Source organism: Anomaloglossus baeobatrachus, chromosome 5 (genome assembly GCF_048569485.1).
Source record: "Anomaloglossus baeobatrachus isolate aAnoBae1 chromosome 5, aAnoBae1.hap1, whole genome shotgun sequence".
NCBI classification, from domain to species: Eukaryota; Metazoa; Chordata; class Amphibia; order Anura; family Aromobatidae; genus Anomaloglossus; species Anomaloglossus baeobatrachus.
The window spans coordinates 581579564-581594169 of record NC_134357.1 but is presented as its reverse complement, the minus strand read 5'-3'; the positions used below and the strand labels follow the sequence as shown (position 1 = coordinate 581594169).

At 46.1% G+C, this 14606-nt stretch overlaps 1 protein-coding gene across 1 annotated transcript in view; it reads right to left on the bottom strand.

Annotated features, from left to right (window-relative positions):
• LOC142313130 (uncharacterized) overlaps nt 1-9179 on the bottom strand; it is an 89650-nt gene extending 80471 nt beyond the window's left edge. The window contains 3 exon segments of the mRNA XM_075352117.1: nt 8058-8148; nt 8866-8963; nt 9047-9179. Coding sequence (XP_075208232.1) covers nt 8058-8148; nt 8866-8963; nt 9047-9179 — 322 coding nt within the window.
• Nucleotides 9180-14606: the final 5427 nt, after the last annotated feature.

Genomic DNA, 14606 nt, shown 5'->3' with positions numbered 1-14606 from the left:
ACCGCTGGAGGAAAGGAACCAATGGCCAGAAAAGTTGCCAGATCTGGTAGACCTGTACAACCACATCCCAGTGAATTCGACCAACTGCAGCCCCGCTTACCTGATGCGAGCCAGACCAGGCAAGTTGCCTGTAGACTTTGAGATGGGGACTGTGTCGCCTGAGGCGGTTCAAGAAATAGAGGATTGGGATACAGAACGGCAGCAGCGGTACCGTAAGGTCCAGGAGTGCGTAGAGAGGAGCCTGTCTCAAGCAAGAACGAGACAAGAACAGCATTACAATCAAACAGCCCCAGCAACTCCCTTAGCACCTGGAGAACAAGTCCTCAAGAAGAAGCGGAAGGCGCATAAATTGGATGATCAGTGGGAAAGCGAGCCCTACACCATTATCCCCTCCAACTTTGACAATAGTAAGGTATGCCTCATAAGCAAAGATGAAGGCAAGACCTATCAAGCAATTTCCCGAGACCGCCTGAAAGCGTGCCCTGAACGGTGCAGAATCCAAAGAGAAATGGAAGGAGTACAAGGAAGTCCCCAAAGTCAAGAGAAAGAAGGGGAGATGATTCAAACCATCCTTGGAAAGTTCCCCAAAACTTGGACCCGAATAAACAATGCCATAGTGGTACCAGTTTTGACGTTTCCGCAGTTGGTCGAGCCAGAAACGGAAAAGGTTCCGGATCCACCTAAAGAATCGTCCGCTCCAGCACGAGATGACACGCCAGCAGTGGAACAGGAGGATCAACCCCCTGTCAGTGGTGAACCTGTCATACCCTTGGCGACTCTTAGATCACAAAGGCAACCATCACGCTTACCTATGGGGGTTAGGCCCACATGTAGTGCTGAGATAGAAGACGCACCACGTAGTCAGGGGCAAACACCAGAGCTACGTAGGTCCCAGCGCAGCACTCGGGGACAACCCCCTCTAAGGTATAGGGAGTCAACTGTATAAGGGAAAGAGTACTTATTAGAATGTAAATAGTTATGCAAAATGTCTGTCATGTTGTGTACAAAATGTTTTCTTTTTCTTTGATTGCGAAAATGGACAATTGGGCCACTGGACTATGGGTGGCCAACACCTAAATTGTTCATAGTTAGCACCAGTGTGCTCAACACCCCTGAAGAAAAACCCGTCCGGCGTGCATAGAGTGGGGTCATCAATGCTCTGACGCACGCCCAGAGCCTACGTTGGGGGTTTGAACGCGGCGGGTCCCCCATGGAGCAGTGTAATGGACACCCGGCAGGGAGCCACACTGGACTCTTATAGTAATGTTTAAGGTTGTAACGTTAAAGTATTTGCGCCTCCCATAATGGGATGAAATGTTCTAACATGTCATGTTTGTTTCTACAGTCCGGGAGTACTGAATTTAACTAAGGGGGAGTGTGGCGCCCCAGGACCTGGTCGCCACAACAGCATTGCCCTCCCAAAAGGGTTAATGCTGAGCCTGGAGGTAATTGGGAGATCTATTGGCCAGTAAGTTAACACTCAACACAGTTCTCCCTCCGGCCAGCAGGGGGAGCTCTGAACCTGGAACTTCAGGGAGCATTCCTTAAGTCTGGCTGGAAGGAGGAAGTGGTGGTTAGTCTGGACACAGGAGTGAAAGAGTGCAGACGCAGAGTAGTGCTGCCTTGTAAACTGGGGCCTAGAGCTGGGATAGCTTGGCCCAGTGAAGCAAGGGGAGCAGAGAGGCACAGCAGGGACTCGGACATCGGAGTCTGTAGTTGTCAGGGCATAAAATCCATCCCTGGTAGCTGAATCCGGAGGGCAGGAGAGCTGTAAGCCCCCTGTCCCAGAAGCAATCTGAAGGTACAGCTGCATCCCAAGGGCCCGGTGTAGACTCCAGCAGAGAAGCACCAGAGAGGGCCTGCGCAGTCTACCACACAGAAAAGGGGACGAACAACAAGTCCCAGCAGCAAGAGGGCAATTGCGAACCCAAAGTGCAGTGTCCTAACACAGCAGAGAAAGATTAAGGAGTAGGCCTCATACTCAACTGGCCAAAGATCACCCCAGGCACTTCCAGGCCGGCCGGATCATCTTTACCATCTGTGACGGTCTCCCTGGACTAAGTTTCTGCCGAGTAAAAGAGGAGAAGGTAAAGAGACTACTGTTTGTGCCTGTTTCTTTCATTGCTGGTCGGCCCTGCACCGTGTTAGTCACGCAGCACCATAGACTTCCACAAACACCAACCGTGCCCCGGGCATTGCTCCACCTGTGGGGAGCAGTACTACCATTGCTGCCATAACATCATCCCGGAGGCCTCACACAGCAACGGCGGCTTAGTAGCCGCATACCACAGGTGGCGTCACGAACACAAACTTTAATTCAAGCCACATATTCAACTGACACCCACCAGGGCCACGGAGCCGGGCCCAGCCACCACTGACTACCACCGGACTAGTCCGGCACCGGGTGTCCCATAGCCCTGGGGTGGGCGAGTCATTTTCATAACAAGTAACAATTTTGTGGTAAAAGTGGATTTTTTTTATTTTTACAGATCAACGTTATAAAATTCTGTGAAGCACCCAGGGTTTCAAAGTGTTCACCAACCATCTAGATCATATTCTCTCTGCTGCTTGTGCTAATATCTGGTATGTTTGATCAGCCACCCTACTTCCCATGAACTGATCTTCCTTTTCTCTGCTTCTTGTAGCAATTTAATATGCTTCTAACTGACCCCTCCATCACCCTCTCCCCACTTTCTTTATGACCCCCTCGTTATCTCTGGCTATGGTATCCCCACATCTGGGCTCAGTTTTGAAGTGAGTGATCTAGATAAGTGACGACCCCTCCCCTTGCTCTGAAGTCTGCATGAGATTTTAATCTGCATTAATACAAGTCTGCACCATATAAGTATGATGCAATGAATTGGACCAGAAATGGACCGGAAGGAACCTGTAGGTAACTGGACACAGAGACTCTGCAAACAATGTTTGTGTTTCTCTTCACTTTCACCCTTATAACACTTCATATTTTTCCTTACGCCTCTGATCCCTAAACCCAGTAATGACCTGGTCATCTCTCCCTCCATCCTCCCCACCCACCTCATCTCCTCAGATCTTTTCCTCCACATTACACCCTGTGTCACCAGACACACACGACTACCTCATGGCCTCCTCATGGCCACTCAACTCCCACCTACTAACACTCTCTCTGCTTCTCCTCACTGCTGGAGATATCTCTCCTAATCCTGGTCCTCCTCAGCACATCCCCATTGTCACTTTGAACCCTCATCCACGATCTATGACAAATTTTCACAACCGTTCTAACCTCATACCCATTCACCCGAGCCCCGCTCCCCCAGTCCCACTAGCAGGAGCTCTGTGGAACGCTCGCTCTGTCTGCAACAAACTTTCATACATCCATGATCTTTTCATCACTAATAAACTTTCCTTCCTCGGCATCACAGAAACCTGGCTCACCCCCTCTGACACAGCCTCTCCTGCTGCACTTTCTTATGGTGGTCTCTATCTGGCTCACCCCCCCCCCCCCCCCCGCCCTAGTAAGAAGCATAATGGAGGAGTTGGATTGCTCCTGTCTGACAAATGCTCCTTTACATTAATTCCACTACCACCCTCTGTTACTCTCCCCTCTTTTGAGGTGCACTCTGTCTGCATCTACTCCCCTTACAACCTCCAACTGGCTGTCATTTATTTCCCTCCAGGGCCAGCTACCACCTTTTTGACCACTTCACCACCTGGCTACTACATTTCCTTTCCACCGACATCCCCACCGTCATCATGGGCGATTTCAACATTTCCATCGACACCTCTCACTCAGCTGTCTCAAAACTTCTAAGACTCACTTCCTCCTTCGGCCTCACCCAATGCTCCTCTGCAGCTACTCACAAAGATGGCCACACGCTGGACTTCATCTTCACTCGCCTTTGTTCCCCATCTAACCTCTCTAACTCACCACTCCCCCAGTCTGACCACAACCTACTCACATTCTCTTCCCTCTCTTCTCCAAATACACAACCCCCCTCCACAAACAGTCACACCCTTGCAGAAACATCAAACACCTTGATTTACACGCACTTTCTTAGTCCCTTCTCCCTCTCGCAGACATTGCTTCCTTACACGACGCAGATGCTGCAGCCTCTTTATATAACACTACAATCTCTGCAGCTCTTGAATTCACACACACCAAAACTCGCACAATCAACAGGCAACCATGGCACACGAGCCAGACTAAAGAACTGAGACGGGTTTCCAGATTTGCTGAGCGCAAATTGAAGAGGTCTCATTTTACTGAGCACTTCACTGCATATAAAGAGTCCCTCACCACTTTCAAGTCTGGACTCACTGCTGCAAAACAAACCTACTTCTCATCCCTCATATCCTCTCTATCTCACAACCCTAAACAGCTATTCAACACTTTCAATTCTCTCCTCAGTCCCCCAGCACCCTCTCCCTCTCCTCTCATCTCAGCTGAAGACTTTGCCTTTTTCTTCAAGCAGAAGATTGGCAACATCAGAGCAAGCTTTGGCCCACAATCCCTACAGCCCCTTATCATAGCTACTCAGCCCTCTTCCTCCAAATCCAGCTTCTCCCCCATGACAGAAGATCATCTTTCAACTCTACTCTCAAGATCACATCTAACCACCTGTGCATTTGACCCGCTCCCATCGCACCTCATTCCCAACATCACCACAGTCCTCATCCCAGCCCTAACCCATCTCTTCAACCTATCACTATCAACTGGTGTATTCCCTTCATGCTTTAAACATGCTTTGATCACACCCATCCTCAAAAATTCCTCTCTTGACCCATCCTCTGTGTTTAGCTACCGCCCCATATCCCTTCTCCCCTATGCCTCAAAATTACTGACACAGCATATCCATCTTGAACTGTCCTCATGCCTCTCCTCCTGCTCCCTCTTTGACCAGCTACAATCTGGCTTCTGACCGCATCACTGAAACTGCCCTAACTATCGTCACTAAGACATACTAACTGCCAAAGCCAAGCAACACTACTCTGTCCTCCTCCTCCTGGACCTGTCCTCTGCCTTCGACACTGTAGACCTCTCCCTCCTATTACAGATTCTCTTCTCTCTGGGCATCATAGACTTGGCCCTATCTTGGATCTCTTCATACCTAACCGACCGAACTTTCAGCGTCTCCCACTCTCACACCACCTCCTCATCCCACCCTCTATCCATTGATGTCCCCCAAGGTTCTGTTCTTGGAACCCTGCTGTTCTCCATCTACAACTTCGGCCTCGGCCTAGGACAGCTCATAGAGTCCCACGGCTTTCAGTATCATCTCTATGCTGAGGATACGCAGATCTACCTCTCTGAACCTGACATAAACGCCTTACTAACCAAAATCCCACAATGTCTGTCTGCTATTTCATCCTTCTTCTCTGCGCCATTCTGAAAGCTTAACATGGACAAAACAGAATTCATTGTCTTTCCTACTCCTCATTCAACTCCTCCACCAAGCCTGTCCATCAAAGGTGATGGCTGCCCACTCTCCCTGGTCTCACAGGCTCGTTGCCTTGGAATAACCCTCGACTCTGCTCTATCCTTCAAGCCACACATCCAACCCCACTTCACCTCATGCCGACTACAACTCAAAAATATCTCCCGCATCCATGATTTCCTTAACCAAGAATCAGCAAAAACATTTGTACATGCCCTCATCATCTCCTGCCTCAACTACTGCAACCTCCTGCTCTCTGGCCTCCCTTCCAACACTCTTGCCCCCCTCCAATCTATCCTGAACTCTGCGGCCCGATTAATCCACCTCTCACCTCGCTACTCCCCAGCCTCGCCACTCTGCCAATCCCTTCACTGGCTTCCCATTGCCCAAAGACTCCAGTTCAAAACATTAACCATGACCTACAAAGCCATCCACAACCTGTCTCCTCCTTACATCTGTCACCTAGTCTCCCGGTACATATTTGCACGCAACCTCAGATCCTCACAAGATCTCCTTCTCTACTCCTCTCTTATCTCCTCTTTCCAGAATCGCATACAAGATTTCTCCAATGCCTTCCCCATACTCTGGAACACCCTAACCCAGTATATCAGACTCTCTCCTACTGTGAAAAGCTTCAAGAGGAACCTGAAGACCCATCTCTTCCGACAAGCCTACAACCCACAATAATCCTCAGTCCAGTACACCACTGTGCAACCAGCTCTGTCCTCACCTACTGTATCCTCACCCATCCCCTGTAGACTGTGAGCCCTTGCGGGCAGGGACCTCTCTCCTCCTGTGCCAGTCTGTTTTGTACTGTTAATGACTGTTGTACTAGTATTTATGTGTACCCTTTTTCACTTGTAAGGCGCCATGGAATTAATGGCACTATAATAATAATAATAATAATAATAATAAAAAAAAAATCACTGACGGCTGCGGCCCCTGCACCAGCCGTGATCATCAAGGGGGGCACGGGCTTGCGGGCCGCCAGAAGCAGCCTGAGGAGCCGCATATTTGATACCCTTGCTCTACAGCATCCACTTCTTGCAAATTTCCAGAAACTTCCTGTGGAGTCAAAATACTCATTTAGGCTAATAAAGCAGAATATGGTAAATGCTATCTATTGACTACATGTTGTGGTATCACTAATTGTTTTAAGAGCTTCCAAATACAATGTTTCATTACTTCTAATTATTTTATATTTTTGGTAAAATTCAAGATTTTTTTGTTTAAATAAATGGAAAACAAATCAACCTCCCATTACAGCTAAGATAAAGTAGAATATGCCACAGAAAAAAATCTCAGAAACACTGGGATCAGATTCAGCATTACAAAGGTGTTATCATGTAAAGTGACAGATGTCAGATTGGAGAAATGGGGCCTGGATAGGAGCAGAAAACTGGCTGCAGTGGAAAGCCATGAAATAAGAGCGGCTTTGGTACTAACTACTATAGAGAAAACTGTGACTATAGACAATAACACATCTACTAAAATGACCGCCCTCCACCCCGACAGCCTTCACCGTCAGTGATTTAGTAACTAGAGGTGACACATCTGGAGTAATTACAGTATGTGGCTCGGGGGCTCTCGGCAATCCAAACTATTGTAGGGGCCAATATCTTCTGTCAGATGAGTTTCCTGAAGAAATATTAGACATTTACTTTCTGCCTCTCGGACTCCACAATGGACGGCTTCAGTACAAGTTCTTATATAATGGAGATTTGTAGAATTCAGAGAAAATATCTTTCAGGCTCTTGCTTGAAGATAAAAATATGAGAACTTTATGTGTTAATTATTACCATGTGTTAATGTTATGTTATGTGTTATTACTTTCCTTTTTTCTCTAATTACATTGTGGAAATCCTGTGGGTGGGCTGCCCGGCCTCCATGTACCCACTGTGGGGTAATGCTAACCTCCCTCATATGTTACAGCTATCCTGTGCCCAACTTTGGATATAAACGCCCCTATCAGCACATTCATCAGAAGGGAGAGAAGGAAGATCCATCAATAAGATGCCGAGATTCTAGGAAGATGGAGTCATTGCTCTCAGTGGAGAAACAATAAGAATCTTGTAGATATGATACTTACTAATGGATAACAAAAATATAATAAATGATGTTACAAAGCAAGCTTTCCAGACTACTGAGGTCTCTTCATCAACTACAAGATTATTATTCTGTTTCTCCCACTGAGAGCAATCAATCTTTATTCACCTGGAGAACACGGCACCGAACTAAAAATCTAGGAGGTCACCAGCATCATTACCCTCCGCTTTCTCTTAGGGGTCCACCATACAGATTAGATTCTTCTTCCCATGATTTTCAAAGTTGTCTGCACATTCTACGTACACTGTCATTTGGCTTTACAGATTAGAGATCTGGGCAGCTAAGAGTCAATGTCTTCTAATTTCAGGGGATAGGGTGGATCCTACTTGTAAGATCTGGCTGATACAGATCTCACTCCAACAGAAGAGCGTCCAATGCCCAAAATAATCGGGACAGTTTTGGGTGAAGGAGCATGTGGTGGTCTAGCAGCAGAATGGTGACCATTTGATATGGCCGGACTACAACCCTGATAAAGCAGCCACAGCCGGTGACTGAGACGAATCTGTGACTTCTCTGCATTTAATGGTCACTACTAACCTGGGCGGTTATCTGTAGGAACCTCCTCTTTACTCCGCTCATCACCCCTCACATATGTCTCTGTAGTATTAATATGGGGCAGATCTTCCCCCTGAAAGAAATATTGTAAAAGTCACAGACAGATGGAGAAGTCCCATCTATGATCAGCTCTAATCCTGCCATCTCCACCGCTCTCATTACACAAGTATGTGCAATACAGGGTAATATTGTGGTACCGTGTTAGTATTTCAATTGATTTTTCTGGCTATGTCCCAAGAATGACAAAAGTATTTTAGGAGTGATACCTTTATAGGCTAACCAGAAAAATTATATTAAGCAAGCTTTCAGAGCACAGAGGCTCCTTCTTCAGGCAAATTACAAATGAATTACTGAGACTAAACACAACATTTAAATGAATGTTACAACAGGACATGGGAAAGATGATGCCTCCTAAAGATAAGCCAAGGAAATCAAATCATTTCTAAGAAAAAACTTAATTTGCTTTCCTTGGCTTATCTTTAGGAGGCATCATCTTTCCCATGTCCTGTTGTAACATTCATTTAAATGTTGTGTTTAGTCTCAGTAATTCATTTGTAATTTGCCTGAAGAAGGAGCCTCTGTGCTTTGAAAGCTTGCTTATATAATTTTTCTGGTTAGCCTATAAAGGTATCACTCCTAAAATACTTTTGTCATTCTTGGGACATAGTATTTCAATTGATTACACAAGTATAACACATATAATACTGGAGGATAAAACAAGACTGAGCACAAGACCTTCACAGCCGTCTACACATCATAGGGGGATTTCATGCACCTTCTCTCCATCTACCTGATGATCCTGAGGAACATCGGGATCTTCTTGTTTACAGTCCTGTGGGAGAAGAGGACGGGGACATCTCTCTGGTGTTGTCCTCTTACTGGATAGACCTGGAGGAGACACATACAGGGACTGAATTCATTCCTTACATACAGATAATTATAGGCCGTGTGTATTTAGTCCTGTCTATTACCTGGTGATGTGAGGGCCTGGGGAACCTCCATCATGACGTCCTTGTACAGATCTTTGTGTCCTTCTAAATACTTCCACTCCTCCATGGAGAAATAGACGGTGACGTCCTGACACCTTATAGGAACCTGACACATACAATGATACCGTCACCCCCGATCCCTTCATAGCGTTACTGTATAATGTCCCAGCATTCCCAGCAGTGTCACCTCTCCAGTCAGCAGCTCAATCATCTTGTAGGTGAGTTCTAGGATCTTCTGGTCATTGATGTCCTCATGTATCGGGGGGTGAGGTGGAGGCCCCGTGATTGGGCTCAGGGGTCTTCCCCATCCCTCAGACACAAGGGCCTGACAGCGCTCACTAGAGGTCTTCTTCACTACTGTGTAATCCTGGTTATGGAGAGACACAGTAATAAATCTCACTCCAGACATTTCCAGAGTCCTCACCTCTCCAGTTCTGTCCATCTGTTATTCCCATAGATAAGAATGATGTAATGTGACGTCATCAGAATCTCTCACCTCTCCAGTAAGCCGGAAGAGGATCTCTAGGGTGAGGTGTAATATCCTCTCCGCCATCTTGTCCCTGTCCATATCCATCCTTCACGGGGCAATCAGGATAATTCTCTTCTATAGAAGATTTCCACTGAGAGGATCCGATATTGTAGGGACCTGAATGGGGAGAAGATGACGATGTGACATGATAAAGAATCCGCTGTAATAATACAATTACTGGAGATACAAGAAATCTCCTTCACTATAGGGAAAACCCTGAGACTATAACAAGATGGAGACGACATTTCCCAGTACAGAGGCTGGAATATCAGCAGAACGTATGTGACAGAGACAGATAGAGCCGCCACCATTATATCTGAGGAGCAGAGAGGAACCTCCCCCGCCCCAATTAGTCTCAGAGCTGAAGGGGTTAATGCCTCCTGCCCCAGTAATGGGGAATCTCCACACACCTCTGCCTGCAGAGCCACACACTAGATATATGGCTGCTCTGTGCTTCCAGGACCTGTGATGATGTCACATGGAGGGGAGGAGCCAGGGGTCACATGATCAGCTCCTCAGTGTATGTTAGTCGCCGTTTCACAGTTCACAGCGTTGTGATGTAACGCTCTGACTTAGTTTCTCCACGTTGTAGGAAATCCCCGTGGATAACGCCATCTCCCCAAACACTGAGGCCAGGATTTCCCGGCTGAGGACGGGGTCTTGAATGTCTTTTTCTGGGGCGAGCCTTTGTGCTGATATTCCATGGACGGACGTTGCGGCTCCGGTCTGTAGTGGTGTACACAAGCTTCATCTCCGGTCACAATTGAATGCAGAAAGGCGTCACCTTCATTCTCGTAACGTGAGAGGATTTCCTGGTAAATGTCCAGTCTGTGGCTTTCATGTCAGACGTCAGCATCCGGGGCGGCCATCGTGCACAGATCTTCCCATAACCAAGCAGAGCAATAATGTGACTACACGTTCCTGTGAAATGCCGATTGTGCTTACAATTTCTCTCTGAGTGATACGACCATCAGCCTGAATCTGTCTATGTTTTCCATGTGTAACTCCGTGGTTACTGTCACAGGACGTCCAACTCTTTCTTTGTCACACAAGTCAGACGTTCCCCCTCACCATCTTTAATCTTACTACTGGCCCAACGATGCACAGCGCGCATCAGCACAATCACCATACACCGCTTGTATTCTCTGATGAATCTCCTTTGGGGTGACACCTGCTGCTGTCAAGAATTCAATGACAGCACGTTGTCTAAATCACATTGACCGATCGTCTGCACAGGGTTCATTCTTTACACTGTAATAACACAACCGTTCATTGATAAGGTTTCCCGCCAACTGGAGCTGTAGAGGAGAGTCTACTGAACAATCCAGTACCTGCCCCATACCAGCGCTGCCATCTGTGAGGAGTTATGAAGGTGGAGGCATTACTATTCATTCAACCCTTGTATTATTGTGTTTTTGGCCTTACAGCCTCATTTCTCCGACCTGCGCTCAGTCCCGGGGGTCCGGCGCTTTCTGTGTTATAGATTTGGGGCGTCTCCGTAGACGTTTTTCCAGGCCTTTCCCTTAGACCGTGCTCACACTGTTGTATATTTTCTCATGTATCAGACTCTAGTGTGGAGCCGAGTGTCATTCACTATAATTAGATTCCATCACATGCAAGAATCGGATAAAAGTGCGGAGAAGATGGAGAGATGAAAGGGTTTATCCAGCTTTTTAGTAACTATTACGCTACATAGATACATGTAGGTTGATACCAACTACTTACCTGCTCTTCTGTGAGCTCCTCTCTCTTTGCACAGAGGTCATGTTACATAGTTGCATAGGTTGAAAAAAGACCTTGGTCCATCTAGTTCAACCTTCCTCCAACAATTATACATTTTGATATTAAGTCATTTATAACAATGTTGTGTACTGAGGAAATCATCCAACCTTTTTTAAAAGCTGTTATAGTATCTGCCATTACTACCTCTTTTGGTAGGGCATTCCAGAGTCTGACTGATTTAACTGTAAAGAACCCTTTCCTATTTAGCTGCCGGAATCACTTTTCTTCCACACGCAGTGTATGCCCCCTGGTCCTTAGTATTGTCTTTGGAAGGAATAAGTCATGCGCCAGTCCTTTATATTGACCACACATGTATTTATGCATATAAATGAGATCTCCTCTGAGACGTCATTTTTCTAAGCTAAACATATCTAACTTTTTCAACCTCTCTACATATGGGGGGTCTTCCATTCCTTGTAGTAGTCTAGTTGCTGCCTTCAAACTGACTCTAACTTCTGTATGTCCTTCTTAAAATGTGGAGCCCAAAACTAGATCCCATATTCCAGATGTGGCCTTACAAGTGATTTATAGAGGTGTAACAATACATTGGGTTCACGGGATCTAATATCTCTTTTTATACACCCTAAAATCTTGTTTACTTTTGCAGCTGCTGCTTGACATTGAGTACTGCTGCTCAGCTTATTTGTAATGAGAATACCCAAGTCCTTCTCCTGTTCTGTAGTCCCGAGTTTACTTCCATTTAATGTATATGCAGTTATAGGATTACTCTGTCCTAAGTGCATTACTTTACATTTATCAACATTAAATCTCATTTGCCAAGTATCTGCCCATTCTGACATCTTATCCATATCGTTTTGTAATATTTTACTATCAAGGTTAGTTTTTAATATCATACATAGTTTGGTGGCATCAGCAAAGACTGACACTTTACTATCAATCCCATCCACAAGGTCATTAATAAAGAGATTAAAAAGGATTGGTCCTAGTACAGATCCCTGTGGTACCCCACTGCTAATTATAGCCCATTTAGAGAATATACTGTGGAGGTCGCCTGAGTTATAGCTTGTTTGTTCTAATGTAATAAGAATATCTGTGTATATAAATAATCAAAATGTAGATGTAGTTGTATAATTATCTGTCTCTCTATGTAGCCATCGCATGGAACTATAGTATAATTCAAAGTTGTATAATCATGAAGGAGTTAACCAAAGATGATGAAGCCAGAATGTGAAGCTGTAAAAGTGTTATCAGTAAGGTTCACATAGAAGGAATGTACGGGAGGCAGGCAATGTGATGTGAAAAATAGGGGAGTGAAAGCACTCCTTCGTTAGCTTCAAGGAAATTTATGCTTACTTACGGTATAATTGGATCTATCGAATTAAACTAGTTCAGTTGATGACGCTGGCTGAAAAGAGAGCATGTCTGTGTTCTTTGTCTTATATACATTGATATATATTGGCACTGATATACAACTAATATGGCACCGTCTCTGGATATCCCAAATGAGGACTCCATTAGCAGTCTTCAACGCAAATTCCTCCCTTGACAGTTTGGCGCCCATCAGCGTGGGGCTCCTTCAAGGCCGCATTACCGACCTGCAAATACCGATTATTTGGATGTCACGGACTGAGACCTCCCTCCGCTCCAACCAGGCTGATCCCCTACAACCCTCGGTGAGTGTTACATATTTTGTATTCACTGCCGTTGTGGTTGTTCTTGGAGAGGAGGGAGTGACAGGCTGTGTGTCCTTATCGGTGTTAAAAGGTTCTTGATTGTGACTCAGATTGGAGCTCAGAGCACGATTCCTGCCCTGAGGTGTGGATCGAGTGTCACACGAGATCCAGAGGACGGTTGTTAGGGCAGGAAAGACGGTGTTGACTGGATATAGCTAGTTAGACTGACCCGGTCTGTAATTAAAGACGCGGGGGGGTTCCCGTGACTGAAGATAGGGATTAGGACATTAAATTTGATACAGTTGACCAAGTCCGGAGGTCGGGACATTCTTGTATATGCATGTACATTTTTGTATGTCCTCCTCCTTTCATGAGACAGATCCTCAATGAAAGAAGATGGGGATTAATACAATAAAAAATATTGGTGCAGGTGATCAAGTCCGGAGGGAATACATTTTGTACCCCTCCTCCAAGCGCGGGATACCCTTATTACTATATAGCTGAGGAGTTGCCAGCTAGTATAGAGGTGTAGCCTTAAGTTCTGTAACGCTCACCGCATAGTCATATATTAGTGTAATCCAGACAGCACCAAGATAACAAAAATGTTTAGAACGGAGAAGACAAGGTTAAAAAACCTGAGGATTCACAGAATAGATTTAGTAAACATTCCTTAGGGAGGGGCACGTGCTGGAGACAGTTCAGCTGTGCATCATGCCCCAGAGATTTTCAGAATATTATTTGTTGATTGATGCTGAATTGTTTAACAGAATAACACAGATATTGCTATCAGAAAGATATATTGAGGTCAAAGAAGAGGATGAGCAAGGAGATGTTGTGTTTTACTATATGTTACCCAAGTCTGAGGAAGGATCTGAGGGTCCTCCGGCAGGTTGTTTTGTTGCTGCCCCGCAACCTGATCCCCATTCTATTCCCCCTATTTCAGAGCTGCTCATAGATGCTGTGATCCCACCTACTAGCTGGAATTCCTTAACTCTTCTTGTACTGCCCATACCAGCACTAGTTCCCTCTGTTCCAGCATCCACCTCACAGTTAGTAGAGCTAGTAGAGCTATCCCCCACAACCCCCACATTGACTCTGCCCACTCCTGCCCCCCGTCTATCCAGAAGTACCAATTGAGAAACCGCCCCCATACGACCCAGCCAGCTGCACATGTTACCAGTGTGGCTACCAAAACACAGACTGGAGAGATGGTTGTAATAATTGTGCAGCTCACCACCCACACCTGAATTACGGCCATAAGCCTGTCCCAATACTCCCTGTTTTAACTCCCGGAGGAGGTTACTATGTGCCTCCTGTACACCAGAGAACAACCGAACAGTCTCAGGAGCTGTTATCCACACCCATACCCCTGGCCCCTCCTGTTTCTGCAATGCCGTCTCTCCCCTTACCGGCCAGTCTGCCGTCACGCTCCCCAGTTACCAATCCCCTCCCCTTGGATCCCCCTTTTTCCCCTAGGACACATAGTCAGTTTTACCCCGAACCTGACGAGGAACAGCCCTCATTTAAATATGTCTCTTTCAACCCCATCCAGTTAGAGGCATTAATTCCCTGCTTGCCAGATCCCAACTTAACCCTA